General features: G+C 37.1%; 2 protein-coding genes across 4 annotated transcripts; one reads left to right on the top strand and one right to left on the bottom strand.

The window, feature by feature from the left end:
• The first annotated feature begins 1,947 nt into the window (after window positions 1-1,947).
• On the top strand, window positions 1,948-14,170 carry Lpcat (lysophosphatidylcholine acyltransferase). Of its 3 annotated transcripts, none has more exons than XM_083045495.1 (11): window positions 1,948-2,405; window positions 7,413-7,558; window positions 10,213-10,427; window positions 11,257-11,369; window positions 11,533-11,687; window positions 11,783-11,920; window positions 11,999-12,124; window positions 12,297-12,441; window positions 12,525-12,623; window positions 12,703-12,844; window positions 12,928-14,170. In XM_083045495.1, the coding sequence occupies exons 1-11, from the start codon at window positions 2,280-2,282 to the stop codon at window positions 13,011-13,013; spliced, it is 1,491 nt and encodes a 496-aa protein (XP_082901621.1). In that variant the 5' UTR covers window positions 1,948-2,279; the 3' UTR covers window positions 13,014-14,170. The 3 variants fall into 3 exon arrangements, with proteins under 3 accessions (XP_082901621.1, XP_082901620.1, XP_082901623.1); XM_083045494.1 differs by lacking the exon at window positions 10,213-10,427 and adding an exon at window positions 8,992-9,209 and having other exon boundaries at window positions 1,951-2,405; window positions 12,928-14,169; XM_083045497.1 differs by lacking the exons at window positions 1,948-2,405; window positions 7,413-7,558 and having other exon boundaries at window positions 9,232-10,427; window positions 12,928-14,166.
• Window positions 14,171-14,426: 256 nt separating this feature from the next.
• On the bottom strand, window positions 14,427-17,628 carry LOC145940393 (uncharacterized). Its single transcript, XM_083045493.1, has 5 exons — window positions 17,351-17,628; window positions 16,957-17,067; window positions 16,513-16,743; window positions 16,099-16,359; window positions 14,427-15,959 (listed from the first exon to the last, which is right to left on the bottom strand). The coding sequence occupies exons 1-5, from the start codon at window positions 17,453-17,455 to the stop codon at window positions 14,772-14,774; spliced, it is 1,896 nt and encodes a 631-aa protein (XP_082901619.1). The 5' UTR covers window positions 17,456-17,628; the 3' UTR covers window positions 14,427-14,771.
• Between the last annotated feature and the right edge of the window lie 131 nt (window positions 17,629-17,759).

Here is a 17,759-nt window from a genome sequence, read left to right as displayed (position 1 = left end):
TAAAAAATAGATAAGAAAATTATATCTTTTCCTCGCAGATCTCGTTTGTCCGCAGATAAGTGATGATTGATAGCGATTAGTATGAAATTAAATAGTGCTCGATAACATTTTGATAACATACGATGTTTGTCGGCATTTCTTCAATAACGTAACGACCGGCAATAAGGAGAGCATTAGGGTAGATACTTGTAAAGATAAAATTGATATTTGACGCAAAGTCGCAAAGAAAGCGCGATGACAGTATGCATATACATATATATCAGGGATTCGGACCGAAACAAAATTAGAGTTCGGTTTCGGTTACGGTTTAATAAAATATTTAATAACTGTTCTGGTTCCAGTTTCGGTTTTTTAATAAATAAAGGAAACCGAAACTGTTTAAATTACAGTTTTTTCCGGTTTTTTAAATGTTTATTTTTTACTTTTCTAATTAAATTAATTTCTAAATTATATTACTTAAAAAAATTATTATTAATTTTTATGACATATAAATAAACAACACTTTATATTTTATATTATACATGAAAATATATTAATTTTTTTCTGTTTTTGCGCAAATGACGGAAATATGATAACTGCCTTCTCTTGAGACACAATTATTGTTATTGTGACACAGTTATCGTTATTGCGATGATATATGTACATGCGTTTCAGCACATTTTAAAAATAATTTATTTTTAATTATATTGCACTTCGAGGAGGCAGTTATCATGATATTTCCATTTGTGCAAAAATAGAAAAAAAAATACCGATAAGAACTGTAAACCGAAAATAATTTAACGATCCGGTTGTAGTTCCGGTGTTATAAATTTAATAGAATTTCAATACGGTTTAATATTATATATATATATATATATATATATATATATATATATATAATATTAAACCGTATTGAAATTCATATTAGATTCATATTAGATAGATAACATAGATAACATAGAGGTCACCTTCAATTTCTTAAATGAAACCTATTATTTATAATACCGGAACTGTAACCGGATCGTTAAATTATTTTTGGTTTACGGTTCTTTTCGGTATTTTTTTTCTATTTTTGCGCAAATGACGGAAATGTCATGATAACTGCCTCCTTGAAGTGCAATTAAAACAAAATTATTTTTAAAATATCCTGAAATACATGTATTATCGCACTACTGAAAAAATGCATAGTAGCTTATCTCAAGAGCTTTTTAAAACACTATAATAAAGTATTTTTCTCTTAAATACTTTTTGAGTTATAAGGCTTGAAGTTGACAATTTTTTGACAAAATGTAAAATATCTTGTAAAAAAAGTCAGTTTCCGGTAATCTATAAAATATAGAAATATAAAATATAAAAAAATATATATTATCTATATTTGCATCTTAGATAAAAAAAGTGTTATCTTTATTAAATCATCTAGAATAATGTTCAGATAATTTGATTTAGAGTCATAGCACATAAAAATACTTAAGTAGTAGAACTTAAGCGATAAAAACTTACAAATAAAAATATGAATATATTTTTATATCCCTTTTAAAATTTACATTTTTTTTATAACTATTTACATAAGCGATCATCAAAATAATATTATTTGGAAGTTATATCTAGATGAATCGTCATATAATTTTATCTTTTACCTAGATATATTTAAAACAAAATCATCTTCATCTTATCTTAAGGTAAATTTACATATTTTATCTCATCTTTAGCTAATTTAAAAATCATCCAAGCACAACACTGAGAGTCAGATTATTAAAGCTCGCGAGGGGAGGGAGAAACGCTATTGGGGAAAGAAAAGACAACAACAATTTCGCACATGATGCGCGAGTATAAACACAGCAAGTCTCGTCAGAGAGCGGACAAAAGTCTCGGTGTAAAGTTGTAGCAGCGCGAGCGATGAGCGCTAACCAGGTCGTCGGCATCACTCTCGACGCTCTCGACTCCCCGATGGCGGCGCTCGCTCGCCTGTCCGCTCGCAGGAGGAGGCGCGGGAGCGCGTTCGCGGTGGCGCGTGTCCGGAAAGCGCCAGTCTAACGTCGACCGTTAACCCTTCCGGAAGGGTGTGCGCGAGCGCTCTCGCTCTTCAAGTACTCCGATCTACGTCGGTTGTGGTTTGCTCTCCGACGAGTTCCGCGTTCATTTTACTTCACGCGTCGTCTCTCCATCTCTCTATCTTGAACGAGGAGGACACTTCGCGTCGAGGGACGGTTCGCGTCGCGCAGGGAACCTCTCCGTTCTCGGGGGGAGAAACGTCACGTCAGTTTGACAGTTGCTCCGTCTCTTCCCTTCCGTTCTGCGGAATGAACGGAGACGCGAGGAACGAGCGACCGATCGTCGACGAAACCGACGCAGCCTCGCTCGGCGCCGACATCCTCAACCCCTTCGTGCATCGGCTCGAACTTGGCTCGACCTATGACAAGCTCAAGGTCAGTATCTCGCGAGCGAGCGAGCGAGCGAGAGCGGCTTCTTCCCCGAGATCGATGCTCGTGCGGGCGCCGTTTTAGGGGGATGCCCCGCCGCCAGGCGGGGTGTTCTTCGATCACGATGCCGAGGAAGTGCGCCTGAGTGTTGGACAACCACTTCGCAGTTCGACTCTTTGCCCATTTTTAATCCTATCCTTGATTTTAAAAAAAAATTGAGAAAATTTTTGAGAAGAGAGTGCTTCATGATAATAATCGAAATTGAAAATAACATTAGTTTACAAAAAAAAAATTCTTTTTTTTTTATTTCCAGAATTTTCAGATAATATACCTTTTTATTTTTTAAAAATCTCAAATATCGCAAAAAAGTAATTTTTTGCATATTAATTATTTCGAAAACCTAACTAGTAAAAATTGGCATCGTTTTCAGCATCCAAAAATATACGAAACACCTTGTCTGGTTTTGAAACGTAAACTAGTGTAATTTTTGATTTTATAGACGTATAAATTGAAAATTTCTTACGAAAAATATTTATTTCGAAAAAGATTGATTGACAAAGAGAGATTCGAATATTTTTCCTTTACTTTTTCTCGATTATTTATATATTTACATTTACATTCTTTATATTATCGAAAACTAATTACAGCACGTACGAATGTTATCTGTACATGTATGGCACGTACAGTCGAATCCAAAGTAGATACATATAAAATGTATGACACAATATCGCATGGTTATATAAGAGTTGCATTGCAAATCTGTCAGAAATCTGTGGCGAAATAAGAACGTGAGGGATAATAGTTGTAAAAATTATTCGCAAGATATTCAGAGGAGATATCGCGTTTACACACACAGAGAGGCCGGTTTTTCCTCAAGTTGGTCGTGGTTACTTTCACGCGGTGGCCAGGGTAATCAGTCAGGGTATATAGTGGGTAGTAGCCATAAGTAGCCACCAAACGTTGCCAGTTTTGTTGCAATTACGATCAAGTATCCTTTAAGTTCTTTTCCCCACAGATAAAAGTTAAGTCATCCATTTTTCCGAGATACCCCACGGTCGAGGCTGTGACGATAAACATGTCTGGGGCCTTACATATCACTCGTATGTAATTTCCGCCCCACTTTTCTTTGGCACATTCTCATACGGGGCTTCTCGAACGCGAACTCGATGTAAATGTAGCCACGTGTGTATATGTGTGTGTGTTAACCGCGAACAAGGTCACGTAAATGATCAGTACGTTCACTAGTAGATGCTCGCCGATGTAGGCGAGTCTGTGATTCGGAAAGTTTCAGATATAATATTTATTATTTATTTATTTTAATATATATATTTTCTTTAAATAAATAATAAATATCATATTTATTTGTCATAAATCATTCATAGCACATAATTTACTTAAATATATTTAAATAAATAAATATCATATTAAATAATAAATATCATATAAAAATATCATAAATATTGTATTAATATCACATGATAAATATATATTTAATATTTGTGTGATTGTGTACCGAATATGAGCATATTATATTTATTCAGAATATCAATATTAAGACAAACAAATAGAAACTTTTTGATATTAATTACGATTGTGTTTGATATCAGAATATGATAATAGAATTATGTATCATGCACAGAATTTGCAAGATTTTAATAATTACTCTCGATTGATGTATAACATATATAAATATTGCAAATTAAAGGATCTAAAAACACATCGTGATCTAGATTGCTTGACCAGAAAATGGTAAACAGCCTTTGCACTCGTTAAAGCCATTTCCGCAGTTCAGTTCTTGTGAACAGTAGCGAGATCAATGACTTTTTTTACGCCGTTTTATATAATATATATATTTTCGAGGCATTAAAATCGTGTGGCCTACACTTTTCTAAACATTAATACGACGCAAGTAGCGCTCTTCCGTGGACCCGATGCTTTCTCTTGTTAAAACATCGGTGAAGTCTGAACACGTAGAAAGCCTACATTCTAGGTGATGCGAGTGAGTTAAGAACGGGATGATTTATGTCAACGGGATCAAAAGAGAATGTTAGAAATGGACACTGCATCCTAAAAAGAAAATCGACTATCAAGTCGAAAATTAAATTTTTTTTATATAAAACTTTTTATATATAATAAACGTCTAAAGTGTCCTATTTTTTCAATCAATCTCGGTGTAATATTATACCTCTGGAAATCTAAATGGTATCGAAAAGAAAGTTTCGGATAAAAGTTATAAAAGTGTTGTGAGGTTTCGAGAGAGAACATTCTATTGACACAGTTTTGTTTCGCAGACAGAGGCGAAATACAAAATTAAATTCATTTTTTTAATGGACTAACTATTTAAAATATTATTTTTCTCGTATATATTTATTCTCTTTTTTAGTCGTTCTAAATATAAAAATATTGAAGCAGAATTATTGAAAAGATTAATGGTTTACGAGATAGTTTATGATTCATTTTTACATAGAATATTCAACATCTTGTATTTTTACTTTCGATTATTCTATCCTAATACTTTTACTCTGTAACTTCTTCAAATTTCGGAATATAGAAAGTAGTCTGTATAGCCTTTTACATATTGTACATATTTCTTTGATTTTTTAGTCCATTTTATACTTTGTAATCTATATACAGTATATATTTTTTGTATTATATACTTTATATTTTATGTTAAATATATGTTAATATATAACTTTCTATACTTTTTTACACAATAGTTTTATCTTTTATTATAAAGTTGAACATATAATTTTCTATCTATCTGTCTTTTCTATCGAGATAAACGCAGGATCTTAAGATTCACAGTTTCGCGAAATAACTGTCTAAGCAAAAATCAGCGCATAATGAATGAATTTATGAAAGAATTCTTCGATATCATACATGATTTGTTCAATCGATGGTCGTCGTAATTTGAATTAGTTCTCACTAATTTTCATTGAAAATTTTGTCCTATAACATTGTTTTAATATTTATGCGAAATTTATCTTTCAGCCTGTATATTTTTTCCAATCTTTCTTCCAGTTTTTGTTTTACATTCACTCTCGTTTACAGAAAAATTACGTCATAGCCATGGGCGCCGGCAGAATTATAGGGGGGTGCACCCAAAAGAGGATGCATTGGAAAAACAGTTTCTTCCCAGTTCATAATTATATTTTTGTTAACATTGGTTGTTATTTATTGAATCCTAATAAAAATTCATTAATAATAAAAAAATTCTAATTTTTATATTGCAGATCTGTTAATATGTTAAAGAATCTCAGTTTTACAATTGCAAATAGTTACAAAGTTCCAACTAATAGTTTACAAGTATTGCAACCAAGACGGCTCAAGTTTTTGTTCAAACATTGATTTTTCTAAAATTGATTTCCCAAAGTCTTATTACAAATGTTAATTAATATTTAAGCATTGAGTTTTTGTTCAATTAAAAAAATTATAATCGATATTATTTTATATTACATGATTTCTTTTTTTTACTGAATTTTTTTTCTCTGTCCCTTCCCTACTTATTTCATAGACCAGGGCCAGGGGGGTGCAAGTGCACCGCCTTGCACCCCCCTCGCGGCGCCCATGGTCATAGCTATCACACTTGTGTTTATACGAGCAATTAGTGATATTAATTTTATAACGAAGATTTAATTGATAAAGATATTCTTGGCATAGATATTTAATTCACCTTCGTCTATCATACATTCAGCGATGTTTTATGCATTCGTTTTTTGAATAAGCTGATCACACTTATATAAGCCAACAGAGTATAATATTAATTTTATAACGGACCATAGATTTAATTAATAAAGACATACTTGGCATAGATTTGACTTGCCTTCGTATATCACACATTCAGCGGTCTGATGCATTCGTTTCTTGAATAAGATAGAGAGAGAGAGAGAGAAAGGCTGATCACCACTGATGTGTACGGCTAACGGAACAGTGAAATATAACGAACGGTACTCGCGTACCATCTCTTTTATGCTTTTCATTCCCAGATAGCAAGTTGCCGATCAATTTACTTGAAATTGCTTTGATTAAGTTGTTTTCAATATTGAGGAAAGCGGCTTCCGATTTTATCTATTAAATTGTCGATTGTTATTGCTATCGACAATTGTGAGCAACTTGAGAGCAACAATTGCTTTCTTAATACAAAGTTATTGGAAATCACAGAGCAACATGACGAAAACAATTTCCACCTAAAATTTTAACAACTAGTGTAGGCAACTATTGTTCGTATAATGCCTTTATGTTAACCTAAACGAAATTCTATTATCTCGATGATAGCAACATAATGACAACTGAATGAAAACTTGTGTCAAGCAACGATTTTCTTTCTTATGCCAAGGAACGCTTGGCTATCTGGGTTCTTTCTTTCTCTTTTTCTTTAAGAGACGAGAAGCCGAAGCCAACGATGAGTGTCTTATTGTAACCTTGACCGCGTGACAAGCGACGAGTTGGCCCGATCCAATTACTTACTTACTTACTTACCTGCGTGTCCCATTTTTATCACGCAGACCTGCGAGGAGAACCTATTGTCGTCATTTAATGGTTTTTTGTATATTATTTTAAATAGAGTTTCTTTAGTAGAAGTTCCAAGTGTCTGCTAACATTTAGGTAACACTTGGAACATATGATTTGCATCTACCTTTGGACTACTTGTGACAACAGAGCTTTGTGTCTCATTTTTATCAGTTAAGATATAGCGAAAAGAAACGTGCCGTCATCATTCAATGAATATAACAAAGAAATATTCTTTTAAAGCTTACCTTTAACATATATATTCCAAGTGTGCAAATTTATTTAGATAACACTTGTTAGAACATATAATTTGCATTCATATTGGACTGCTTATGACAGATCTACAGATCATGAATAATATATAATGATATATATATATATAACAAAATTGCTTATTTATTTGACTTTTCGATTTTATATTTATGCATATGCTGTGTGATAAGAATCATTAGGATATAATATGTTAGATTTAAAAAATTGACATAGGAATGTTTATTGTTTCAGACGATATTCCTGACAATCGCCCTTTTGCCGTTCAGGCTAGCCGCCATCACGACTTTAATGATCCTTGCGTGGCTGCTGGCTTGTCTAGGTCTGCATGGATTGTCCGAGGAAGATCTCCGGCGAGCTCCTCTCACGGGTTGGAGGCGGTATGTTTGATTGTGAGCAGCACCGACTTGGGTGCGATAATCTCGCACCGAGTGGAAAACGGCCCTCTTTCGTTCCTTATTCTCAGGCCGAGTCTATTTCTATCTACCATGCTATTCACATTAACATTAACCCTTCGGGGTCGTTTCTTCAGCTTTTCTCTGTGCTGGTACAGTACATCATCTCGCTTTGCTAACAGGCTAAACTCGCATTATTTAGATCTTTGGATATGAGTTCTCACAAAGATCCTTACTTAGATCTAGAACTCGGCTTTTGACCTTTCAATAATTGTTTGCAATTTTTAAGAAATGTATTTTGATGATTCTTGGTGTTGAACTAAGACATTAAACGCGATATTTGAAGATTTCATCTCGAGCCAAGGAGATCAATGAGTCTCGGTTAGTCTACTCGGTCAGATAGAGAGAAAGAGAAAGAATAGCATTAATAATATACACGTTCTTATATATGAGACAAGATTAGATCTTTGTCTGTAACAAGGTTACAGACATCGTCTACGATTCTACTACCACTAAAACGTTTCTGTACACAATGAGACACCTCGGTTCATGGTTTGTGTCTCTCTTTTCTCATTGTAATAATTTACTAGTGTCTTATTTAACATCTGATGATCAATAATCTCGAAGAGCTAATACATTTCTTTTTATAATTTTAATATCAACTCTCAATGTTTTTTAAATTTGTAAATAAAATTAGATTAAAGAGCTATTTTATTTAACGATGGTATTATATTTTACAAATTAATTAATTTACAGACAAAAAGTTAGTTAGGTAAAGGTGGTTAGTCGCCGGTAAAGTTATAACACCGCCTATTTATATTTCTTTCATAATTTAGTCATGCGTTACTGTCAAGGTCTTGCGATGCGGAGAGTCTATAAAATAACATTGTATTATAGTGAGAGAAGTTATGACAAGTTTAGTTTAAAAAAGTATTTCTAAGATTTCTTCAACTCTAAAGACATTAGAGCACATGGTATGAAACAACCTTGCAATATTTTTTTAAATTATTTATTAAGTGAACGTATTTGTTTGGATTTATGTAACTAGTATACATATTAGTATTACAAGCAATCAACTATCGTTTAAATTAAATATAACTTAATTCTTTTTCGTGCAATTGTGCATTCAGCATACGAAAGCGTAGATATACAAGAATTTCTAGACACATTTTTTTAATGACCTCCTAATCTCCAAGTATACGATTTCTAAATCTAATGATCTTTGGTGAGCTAAAGATATAAAAAAATGTATCGATCGTAAAACTCTTGTAAAGATGGATCGATGGATTTTTCCCTAATTCCAAAGACGAATCCCGCTAATTATTTTAGACTCCCATACGAGAGTAAAAGTAGCGAGTTGCACCGGACTGGTGTGCATGCGCACTGCAAATTAAACTACTTAAAAAAAAAAAAAACAGAGACATGCGCGTCGTGATCTGCTGGATGATGCGGGCGTTATTTCTCTGCGGTGGATTTCATCATCTGAAGGTCAAGGGCCGGAAGGCGGCGACTAAGGACGCGCCGGTACTGGCTCTCGCACCGCATTCCAGCTTCTTCGATGCACTTCCGGTTGTGTACCTCGGCGGGCCGAGCATCGTTGCCAAAGGGGAGAGTAGCCGCCTCCCTTTCTTCGGAAGTAGGTCGCCCATCATCGCATTGTCGCCCCTTGGCGAAAAAAATTTGACCGATAAGAGAGAGGTCCCTATATTTTTGACCAAAAAAAATTTTGAATAAAATCGATAAAAATATATATCTTAAAATGATCTTAAGATTGAATGGATAGCATTGAATACCTATCTTTTAGATGGATGTTTTAATTTAAATTCAGATTAGCGGCCTCTCCCTTCTTGTAGAAATAAAGATTTGTGTGTGTGATATCAGAAAATCGCAATGTTATGCTCTAATCATTAATTTTTTTATTGTACATAATATTTATATATACATATATGGTGGATGGGATTCATTCTTCGGCAACTAACTAACTCTATTTTTAACAATTGTCGTCAACTTGGGTTTTTATAGATTGCGCGTTTCATTTGATTTGATCCTTTGACAAACAAGTTATAAACTGCAAATTCAAATTTAGTTGAAGAGTTAAACCACAGCTTATAAACTCTTTGGTGCATTCTCCAATGTATCAATCTATATTTATCAATTTTATACGCAATATTATTTTTAAAAAATAAACTAATTGTAAGACATATACATATCTTTCGGGAAATTAGTATTTGTAGAAAATGAATTGGATACCAATATTACGTATTGCATTCAGAGAGCCGAAAAGGGAGGTGCAAAAACACGTACATGTATGTGCATAATTTAAAGTTCGCAATTAACTTTTCACGACTGTCGAAACTTGAGTTACTAATCCGAACGCTTTCATCTCGTTCCTTTTTTCTTTAAATCACATGATCGCGCATAGAAAGTGCATTGGACATACCTGAACATGACGCGTTTCTCTCTTTCGTAGCCACCAGAAGTTGACCTGGAGTAGATATCAGAATTCCGCGTTCTCTTTTCGCGATTCGCGTCTCGACACGTCGTCAAATACACTTGAATACACCTTTGAGAAATCCAAGTATCCAAGTATTTTTGGGCATTTTCCATTGCATGTACCTTTGTTCGGTTGAAACCCGCAGCAAATTAGTGCCATGGATATGTTTCGTGGGCCGACTTACTTACCAAGCCGGCGGAATGAAAATCGTGGTCCGAGGGAAACAGGCTTCCAGATCGGAAGCGCCGATTCTGGTCCTCGCGCCGCACTCGACCTTCATCGACGGCGGCATCGTTTACGTCACCGGATTTCCCTCCATCATCGTCAGGCGAGAATCGGGATTAAACCCATTTATAGGAAGTAGGTGCTACACTTTTGGTTTTTCTTTTATTCCTCTTTTTATTAATCATTTATTTCTCTCTATATATATTCTCCACTATATCTTATATTTTTTTATTATTTTTTTTGTTGCAAATATATATTTGTTTAAAACTTACGCGATAAGATTTGAGCCAAGTAAAAGTAATGACGTCAGCTTGTGCGCTTAGGAGAAAGTTGTTAGTGAGTTAGAATCTCAATATGTTGTTGTTCACGTGAGGTCATCTTAAGGGGCAACAATTTCAGCATTACTGTTAGTCAAGTGGGGAAAGTTGCTTGTAACAACATTGTAAGATCGCATAACAAAAAAATTATTATTATGGATGATTCATATGGATAGCAATGACGCGTAATTATCGTTCACCGACATTACAATGTTGGGCTTTATTAAAGTCAGCCGAATATTCATTTCTTTTTCAACAGCATGGAATGGTCGCAGTGTGTAATAGGGGACATTAATATAATCTTTGAAAAAACTTATTTAATGAATCTCATTCACCATTTTATTGTAACGACGAATTATTTTAGAGCAAATGTACACTTGCAAGAAACGTTGCTATACAGTTAATATTGCGATTTTAATGAGATAATAATAATCAACAGACTTATCATTTGCAAAGTAATTTGCTGTATAAAAATGTCGCAATTAATTTCCGGTCCATTTTCAAATAACAAATTATCAAATTGATATTATTATTATCTAATTGATTCAATTAGATTGAAATAAAGTCACGCAAAATCCTAATCATAATTATTATAGCTGTAATATTTGATCAAATCGATTATACCTTTCGATGTTTAACGAATATAGAACTCATCAACTATACGCAGCCGGTCTACGTATGGAGGGAAGATCCAAATTCCCGTCAGAATACTATTAAGGAGATAATTGAGAGGACTACTTCAAAGGAGGATTGGCCACAGGTAAAGTATTAATATTCTACTATCGTAAAGTTTGCGTAGAGACGTCGTAGAGATTTTCTCTGAATAATTCATGGATGAGAGATGCACGCAAGCTTGCAATCAAGGTAGCGCAAAACACTACCTTCGCGTCTTCTTGGTGCGATTGACCGATCGTCTTCCTCAGGTTATGATATTTCCCGAGGGAACCTGCACAAACCGGTCATGCTTGATTACCTTCAAATCGGGCGCCTTCTATCCCGGGGTTCCGGTGCAACCAGTGTGCATCAGATACCCTAACAAATTGGACACGGTCACGTGGACGTGGGAAGGTCCTGGCGCGTAAGTACAGAACTATCTTCCTTCATTCTTATATTTCTATTTTATTTTTCCTTTTACGGTCTGGTTGGAGTCTCTTCACCTGTTGCGCGTTGCAGATTGAAATTGCTGTGGTTGACTTTAACGCAGTTAAACAGCAGTTGCGAGATCGAGTTCCTACCTGTCTACAATCCGAGCGAGGCAGAGAAACTGGATCCCAAACTGTACGCAAACAATGTACGACGTCTTATGGCAGAGTGAGTTTTCATGTGTAATGGGTGAGAAGTTCTGAAAAATGTCTGGATCTTTGAAAAGATTATTGTTTGATTTTATAGAGCATTGAAAATTCCCGTTTCGGATTACACGTATGATGACTGTCGGATTATTAGAAAGGCTCATCAGTTGCATCTACCGCACGCATCTAGTATTGTAAAAACTCATAAACTTCGATATAAATTGGGGTAAATGGCGAATAATATAAACATATATATATTAGAGATATTACATAATTAATTAAGAAATTAATTATTAGTGATATTTTTATATTATTTAATATTATTAATATATTCTTCATTTAATAATATTTTAAGAATTAATATAATTTTAATACAAATTTTAATACTTGTGTAATAGTTTAGTGGCATCAAAGACGGAAGAAGAGCTCGTTCAGAAGAAGACAAATCATTTCGGCGAGGTGAATTTGCAGGAATTTGCACAGATTCTTAGACTAGACGAAAGGGATCCAACGACTCAGCAATTGTTTCGTATTCATGACAGGGTTCGTATATATATAATAAAAAAATGTATAAGTGAAAAAATTTATTGAAGAGAGAATTTTTATATTTTGTTTCTTTTTCGTAGCTCGGACAGGGGAAGATTGATCTTGAAGAATACATCTTCACTGTGCTAGTAACGGCGAATGCATCCTTGGAACTAGACAAGGTCGAGATTGCATTCGATGTGAGTGTGCACAATTATAGATGTATCATGTACATGGCATACACATTTTTATTTTTAACGCAATCACATTATGTCATAGGTATGCGGTTCGAAGACGACGATGTGTCTGACCCAGTCGGAACTCAGGAAAGCCTTGAGATTATCGTTACACATGCCAGCAGAGGAGTCCAACAGGATTTTTCAGCAGGCCAGAAAGCAAAACGTTCACACAGTGAGCTTCGGTAAGTATTTTACAGCTTTGCGATTTTCTCTCGACAATTAACATATTGCGAGAACTTTTTTCCGATTGATTGATTTCTTGCAGAGGACGTGCTGATACAGCTATCGAACTGGACAGAGTATTCGCATTTGTTCATCGCGAATAACGAAAGTTCGAAAAAGGCCATTTGAAAGTGTCTTTTGGAGCCCGATGTTTCTTCCGAGGAACATCGAGGCAGACCTTTTCACAATCCCATCTGCTCCAGTCCCGTATGAGAAATTTAAGGTACTTTAAAGATTTTAAGGTGAAGCTATATTGTCGTCTACGGAAGTTACAATCGCACGTATGCGATGATTTAGACAGTTTTAGCATCTTTCCTATAATCCTGTAAATTAGAGGAAGTAAAGAATTTAGTAACTAGGAGATTTAGAGTTCTAAGATTCGAGAATTCTAAATAATTTTAAAGATTTGATATAATTCAGGAATATTTATTTAAAAAAAGTCCTAGAGAATCCGAGGATTGATGAAAATCCAAAGATACACACGATGTGATCCTAGAGGATTGCAAGATTTAAGAGGATTCTACGATCCAGAGACCGAAGATGCTAAATCTTAACGATCGTTGAATCCCACTCGAGAATTTAAAAGCCTAAGAATCTGAGAAAACAACCATCTTATTCATATATTGGAAGATTAGGATTTAAATTCTCAAAAGTCTTAGAATATAAAGATTCGAGGATCTTATGGACTTTATTTCGAAATTAGGATCTAAGGAAATCAGAGTTATTAACACATTAGTTAAATGATCCGGTTACGGAAGCTTCTTCCTAGTTTGAAAAGTCGAAAAGTTTCGAGTACGTCCATAATGTAGGCTGCGGATGTGCATTTAAGACAAGGAAGGGCAGATAATGGCATAATTTATTTTTCGGCCCGATGGGTTCTAGGTCGCGATGTGTTTGATACAGACATGCACACACAAACATATACATATAAAAAACGCTAAGTTATGTACATATTTATTGCATACCGTTGTAAAGTGGCACTTGTATATGTAGGCAAATAATACACACACATACATAATACATACCACATATACAACACAGGCACAGCCGTGCTGGGTGAGAGATTGTGCGAATCGATACTGATGACTATATGTATGCGCACGCAAGTGCGTTCATGTGTGTATGTATGTACGTATATATGTATATAGAAAGAGAGAAGACACATGCGAGTGTAATCAAAGAGCGGGTGTGTGTATATATACCCGCTTTGTAATATCTGTATATGAACAAAATAATGGCCAAAGTGTGTTTAAGAGCGCGCATTGTTAGTGGTCATGCTGAGTTGAAAATATGTTGAGTTATAGAATGTTTTACTATAAACCAGTATGTTGAAAATAACAGTATTTATTGAACCGAAAACTTCTTTTAGTTACGTTCGAAACATTACCAAAGTATAATGATTTAGAAATAACATTTATTTTGTTACACAGATGAATATCATGCAATCAACAGCTATATATATATTCCTTTTTTTCATGTAATCTCGCAACTTTAATAATCTTTCTAATGAAAGTACAATTTGTCAGAGACAATGCATACAGACTAACTGACAGTGGGTAATATAGGTTCTTCAAACGTGTATGAATTGAAAGCAAAGATCCTCGACGACGCTTTAAAGCAGAGAGATGGCGTCAGATATATGTTTGTAACTTTGACCTAAAAGACTTGGGAATATCGGAACGCAAGAACTTGAATTACTTAGAGATACTTGGAAATCCCTTAAATTTCAATTTAATTCCAAAGAGACGTCTCTGACAACACGTTAACGATTCGATCATCATTATCGTGATTCCACTTTCTCGGCTGGCCAAATAAAACGCGAGCAAACATTTACGTCGATGCTTTATTATCATCTTGATAATCTTAATAATATACTCAAAGAGGATGTTACAATCGCGTGACTTCGGAGTTATTGATAACCCGTAGTTTCCCGTCGGAATGACTAGACCGTCGATGTCTGACTTGCGCGTGGCTCGGCTGGATGTATCCCGCGTCATCAGCGCGCTTATGCTTCTCCAGCTGAATGAATCGCGAGCCGCCGCTGTCCAGGCACTCGCAGCTCAAACTGGCCTGATCGAGATCACCCTGGTAAGGTCCCGGCGCGATCAGCAAGCTCTCCGTCGACTTGGTCGGCTGGAAGTGCCGACTCGTGATCGTCGAACTCGTGGCCGTCGAATACACGGTACTTCCGCTGGTGCCGCTGGACTTGCGCTGCACGATGCCGATCGGCGTCTTTGATCTGCCGCCACCGCTATGCGATCCTTTACCGGGACGTTCCGCGCTATGGGTCTTGATAGTCACGGTGTCCAGGTAACCGTAGCCGAAGCCGTAGCCACCGAAGGCTTTAGTGGTCAGATTGTCCCAGGACTTGGGCTTGGCGTATTGAAGGCACGGCGGTGGTCGCTGGTGGACACTCGGGTCCCAGTATAGGGTGTCGGTGCTGAGACTGGTGGAGCAGGAGGCGACGCTGTCGGCTGTCGTAGACACGTCGCTACTAGTGATGGAATGAAGACTGTGACCGGACGTGCGGGGGCAATTGTGAGCGTTAGGCTGCTGTTGTTGCTGGTCTCGTTGTCCTTGAACGTTGTGATGATGCTGAATGTTGGCCTGTTGCTGCTGCTGCTGTTGTTGCTGTTGCTGTTGCTGATGGAGGGTCTGCTCGTTGCGGGCGCGTCGTTGTTTCTCGCGACGTCGACGACTAGGTACGCAATTCGGATCGCAGCAGGGACTAGCGAGATCGTAAGCATCTAGACTACCGCTGTCGGACTGTTCTCGACGACGATTTGCGCTGGAGATACAAGCGACGCAGAGATTGTTTTGAGGAACCGAGTGCAACGATGGCCCTTCGCCGGACGATTGCTGCTGACAGGACTGCTTGTGAGACTTGCTCTTTGCAGGTGTACCCGTCAAACCGTTCGCTTGGTGGTAACTGTGACGCGAGGAGCTTACGGCCATCGCAGATTCGCTCGACATCTTGGACAGAAAGTGATGATGATCGCTGCGAGAACGAGGAGGCCCGACTGTTACGAGACAAGCGGCGCTACGTGGTATGAGATAGGGTCGTCCGTCCGCGAACTGAAAGATATATTTGTGTCGAGATGGTTTCAGAGATGTAAAAGTTAAGAGAGAAATCATCACACAAAAGTTTACTTTATAGCGCTGATTCCCTCCCTTTTCTTTTAATTTCTAATCTCGAAATGTAAATAGCAGTTACCACATTGTAGAGTAGAAGGTGCTCGGTGGAGATTGCTGGCTGGCAGCACTGGATAGTGGAAGAGTTGAAGCTGGAAGAGGGTGACGGCTGATTAGGATTAGTGCCGGCGATGCTGTTAGGGGTTCTCTTGCGCGCTGGCAGTGAATGGGTCTTCCATCGACCCATTAGAATAGACCGTTCTCTTTCGCAGAGTCTCTCCAACTCGCCCAGGCGAGACTGAAGGGCTCGTTGTAACTCGATGTAACGCATGTGCAATGCCACCTAAAATATGACGTATATTTTCAATTGATTGATTTAACAAAATCTGCAAGCATTGCTATTAAAGTGAAAAAAAAAAGATTACATCGATGTTCGATTGAAATTTCAAGGAAGGAAAATGTCATCAACACGTAAGGGAGTCAGATTTCTTCTTACCTTTCTAACGCAGTCTTCGAAGGACACGACCATTCGCATTCTGGCATCACAGTTCTTAATAAAGTTCACGAGGGTCTTGTGATCGGCTCTATCCATCTCGTGACCGTTTATAGACAAAATTACGTCACCCTCTCGCATACCAGCTTTGAACGCCGGTCCATCGTATTCCACGTAATCCACGTACGTAACCATCTCTATCTCCTGCTCCCTCTTGTAATGTATTCCGTAGCTCTATAGGATCAGTCAGAGATTAAGTTATTATAATAATGATTGAAACAGCCTAAACACACGTAAATATAAAACATGTTTAACTTGTTTATTATGGTCTTTAAGTTTTGCGGGTTTTAATAGAATAAGCAATAAATAATGTCGCGTTAGAGAGATGAAGATTCACATTCATTGTACGCGGTAATATTATACATATGTATAAGTGCATTATCTCACCTGTAACGTGAAACCGTACGTGCCATTCTTCTTCTCAACGATAATCGTCCGTCGACGTCTGTCCTCATCAGCGCGCGCGGCTCTATCGGACTTGGTTCTTTCAAGGACAGCCTGAGGAAAAAAAAGAAGCACTTATCACCAGATCGTAACGCTAAGATTGGGGCTATTTTACGCGACCGTACAATATTGTATTCGATAAAGCAAACAAAAAGGAAGAGATATCTGTTTTACGCGACCTCTAAGATAAAGAAAACGACAGAACGGAAAAATTTGCAGATAGCAAAATTTAAAAATCAGAAATGAACGGTTGCGTGATGCAAATGTGATGATTCCTCCATTTTTCTCGCGGTTCAACGATGAATCAATTTAAAAGGTTAAGAGAGAGAATAATTACACATTCGACGACGCCGCTCCATTCCTCCTCGTCGCTGTTGTCGATACCGGTTGTCGTCCGCCGCTGGCCGCCGGTGCTGTTCGAGTTCTGGGGCGAGCTGTTCATGGTCGAGGGTCCGCGTTGTGGAGGTCTGTGTGGCCGATCGTGCTGTCGTCGCCGGGGTGCACCTCGTCAACACCTCGGCCAGGTTAAGGGTCCTTCCCTTGGAGGTTGGCCAGGGGTTAACGCGCGTCCCCCGACGCCGCACAACGCCGCGTCGGCCACGTCTCTCTGTCGCGACTGTCTCCCAACTGTTGTCCATCGCGCAGACGCGACAATATCGGCCTAGCACCCCGCGACGGAGATAGACAGGGGGTTGGCGGGGACGAGCGAGGCGGCAACCCGGTGTCGTCGACCCTGGACCTCCCTT

This window comes from Prenolepis imparis, unplaced genomic scaffold, assembly GCF_030444845.1.
Source record: "Prenolepis imparis isolate NDT839.2.m4 unplaced genomic scaffold, iyPreImpa1.0 SCAF_9, whole genome shotgun sequence".
NCBI classification, from domain to species: domain Eukaryota; kingdom Metazoa; phylum Arthropoda; class Insecta; order Hymenoptera; family Formicidae; genus Prenolepis; species Prenolepis imparis.
This window is presented reverse-complemented; position numbering and strand designations above follow the sequence as displayed.

Bases quoted from the DNA above. Each gene is read 5' to 3' on its own strand.
- Lpcat (XM_083045494.1), top strand. From the start codon at position 2,280: ATGAACGGAGACGCGAGGAACGAGCGACCGATCGTCGACGAAACCGAC. The intron at 2,406-7,412 runs GTCAGTATCTCG...TTATTGTTTCAG, and splicing joins CGACCTATGACAAGCTCAAG to ACGATATTCCTGACAATCGC. The intron at 9,210-11,256 runs GTAGGTCGCCCA...TAACGAATATAG, and splicing joins CCGCCTCCCTTTCTTCGGAA to AACTCATCAACTATACGCAG.
- LOC145940393 (XM_083045493.1), bottom strand. From the start codon at position 17,455: ATGAACAGCTCGCCCCAGAACTCGAACAGCACCGGCGGCCAGCGGCGG. The intron at 16,744-16,956 runs GTGAGATAATGC...CTGATCCTATAG, and splicing joins CGTACGGTTTCACGTTACAG to AGCTACGGAATACATTACAA. The intron at 15,960-16,098 runs GTAACTGCTATT...TATATCTTTCAG, and splicing joins ACCTTCTACTCTACAATGTG to TTCGCGGACGGACGACCCTA.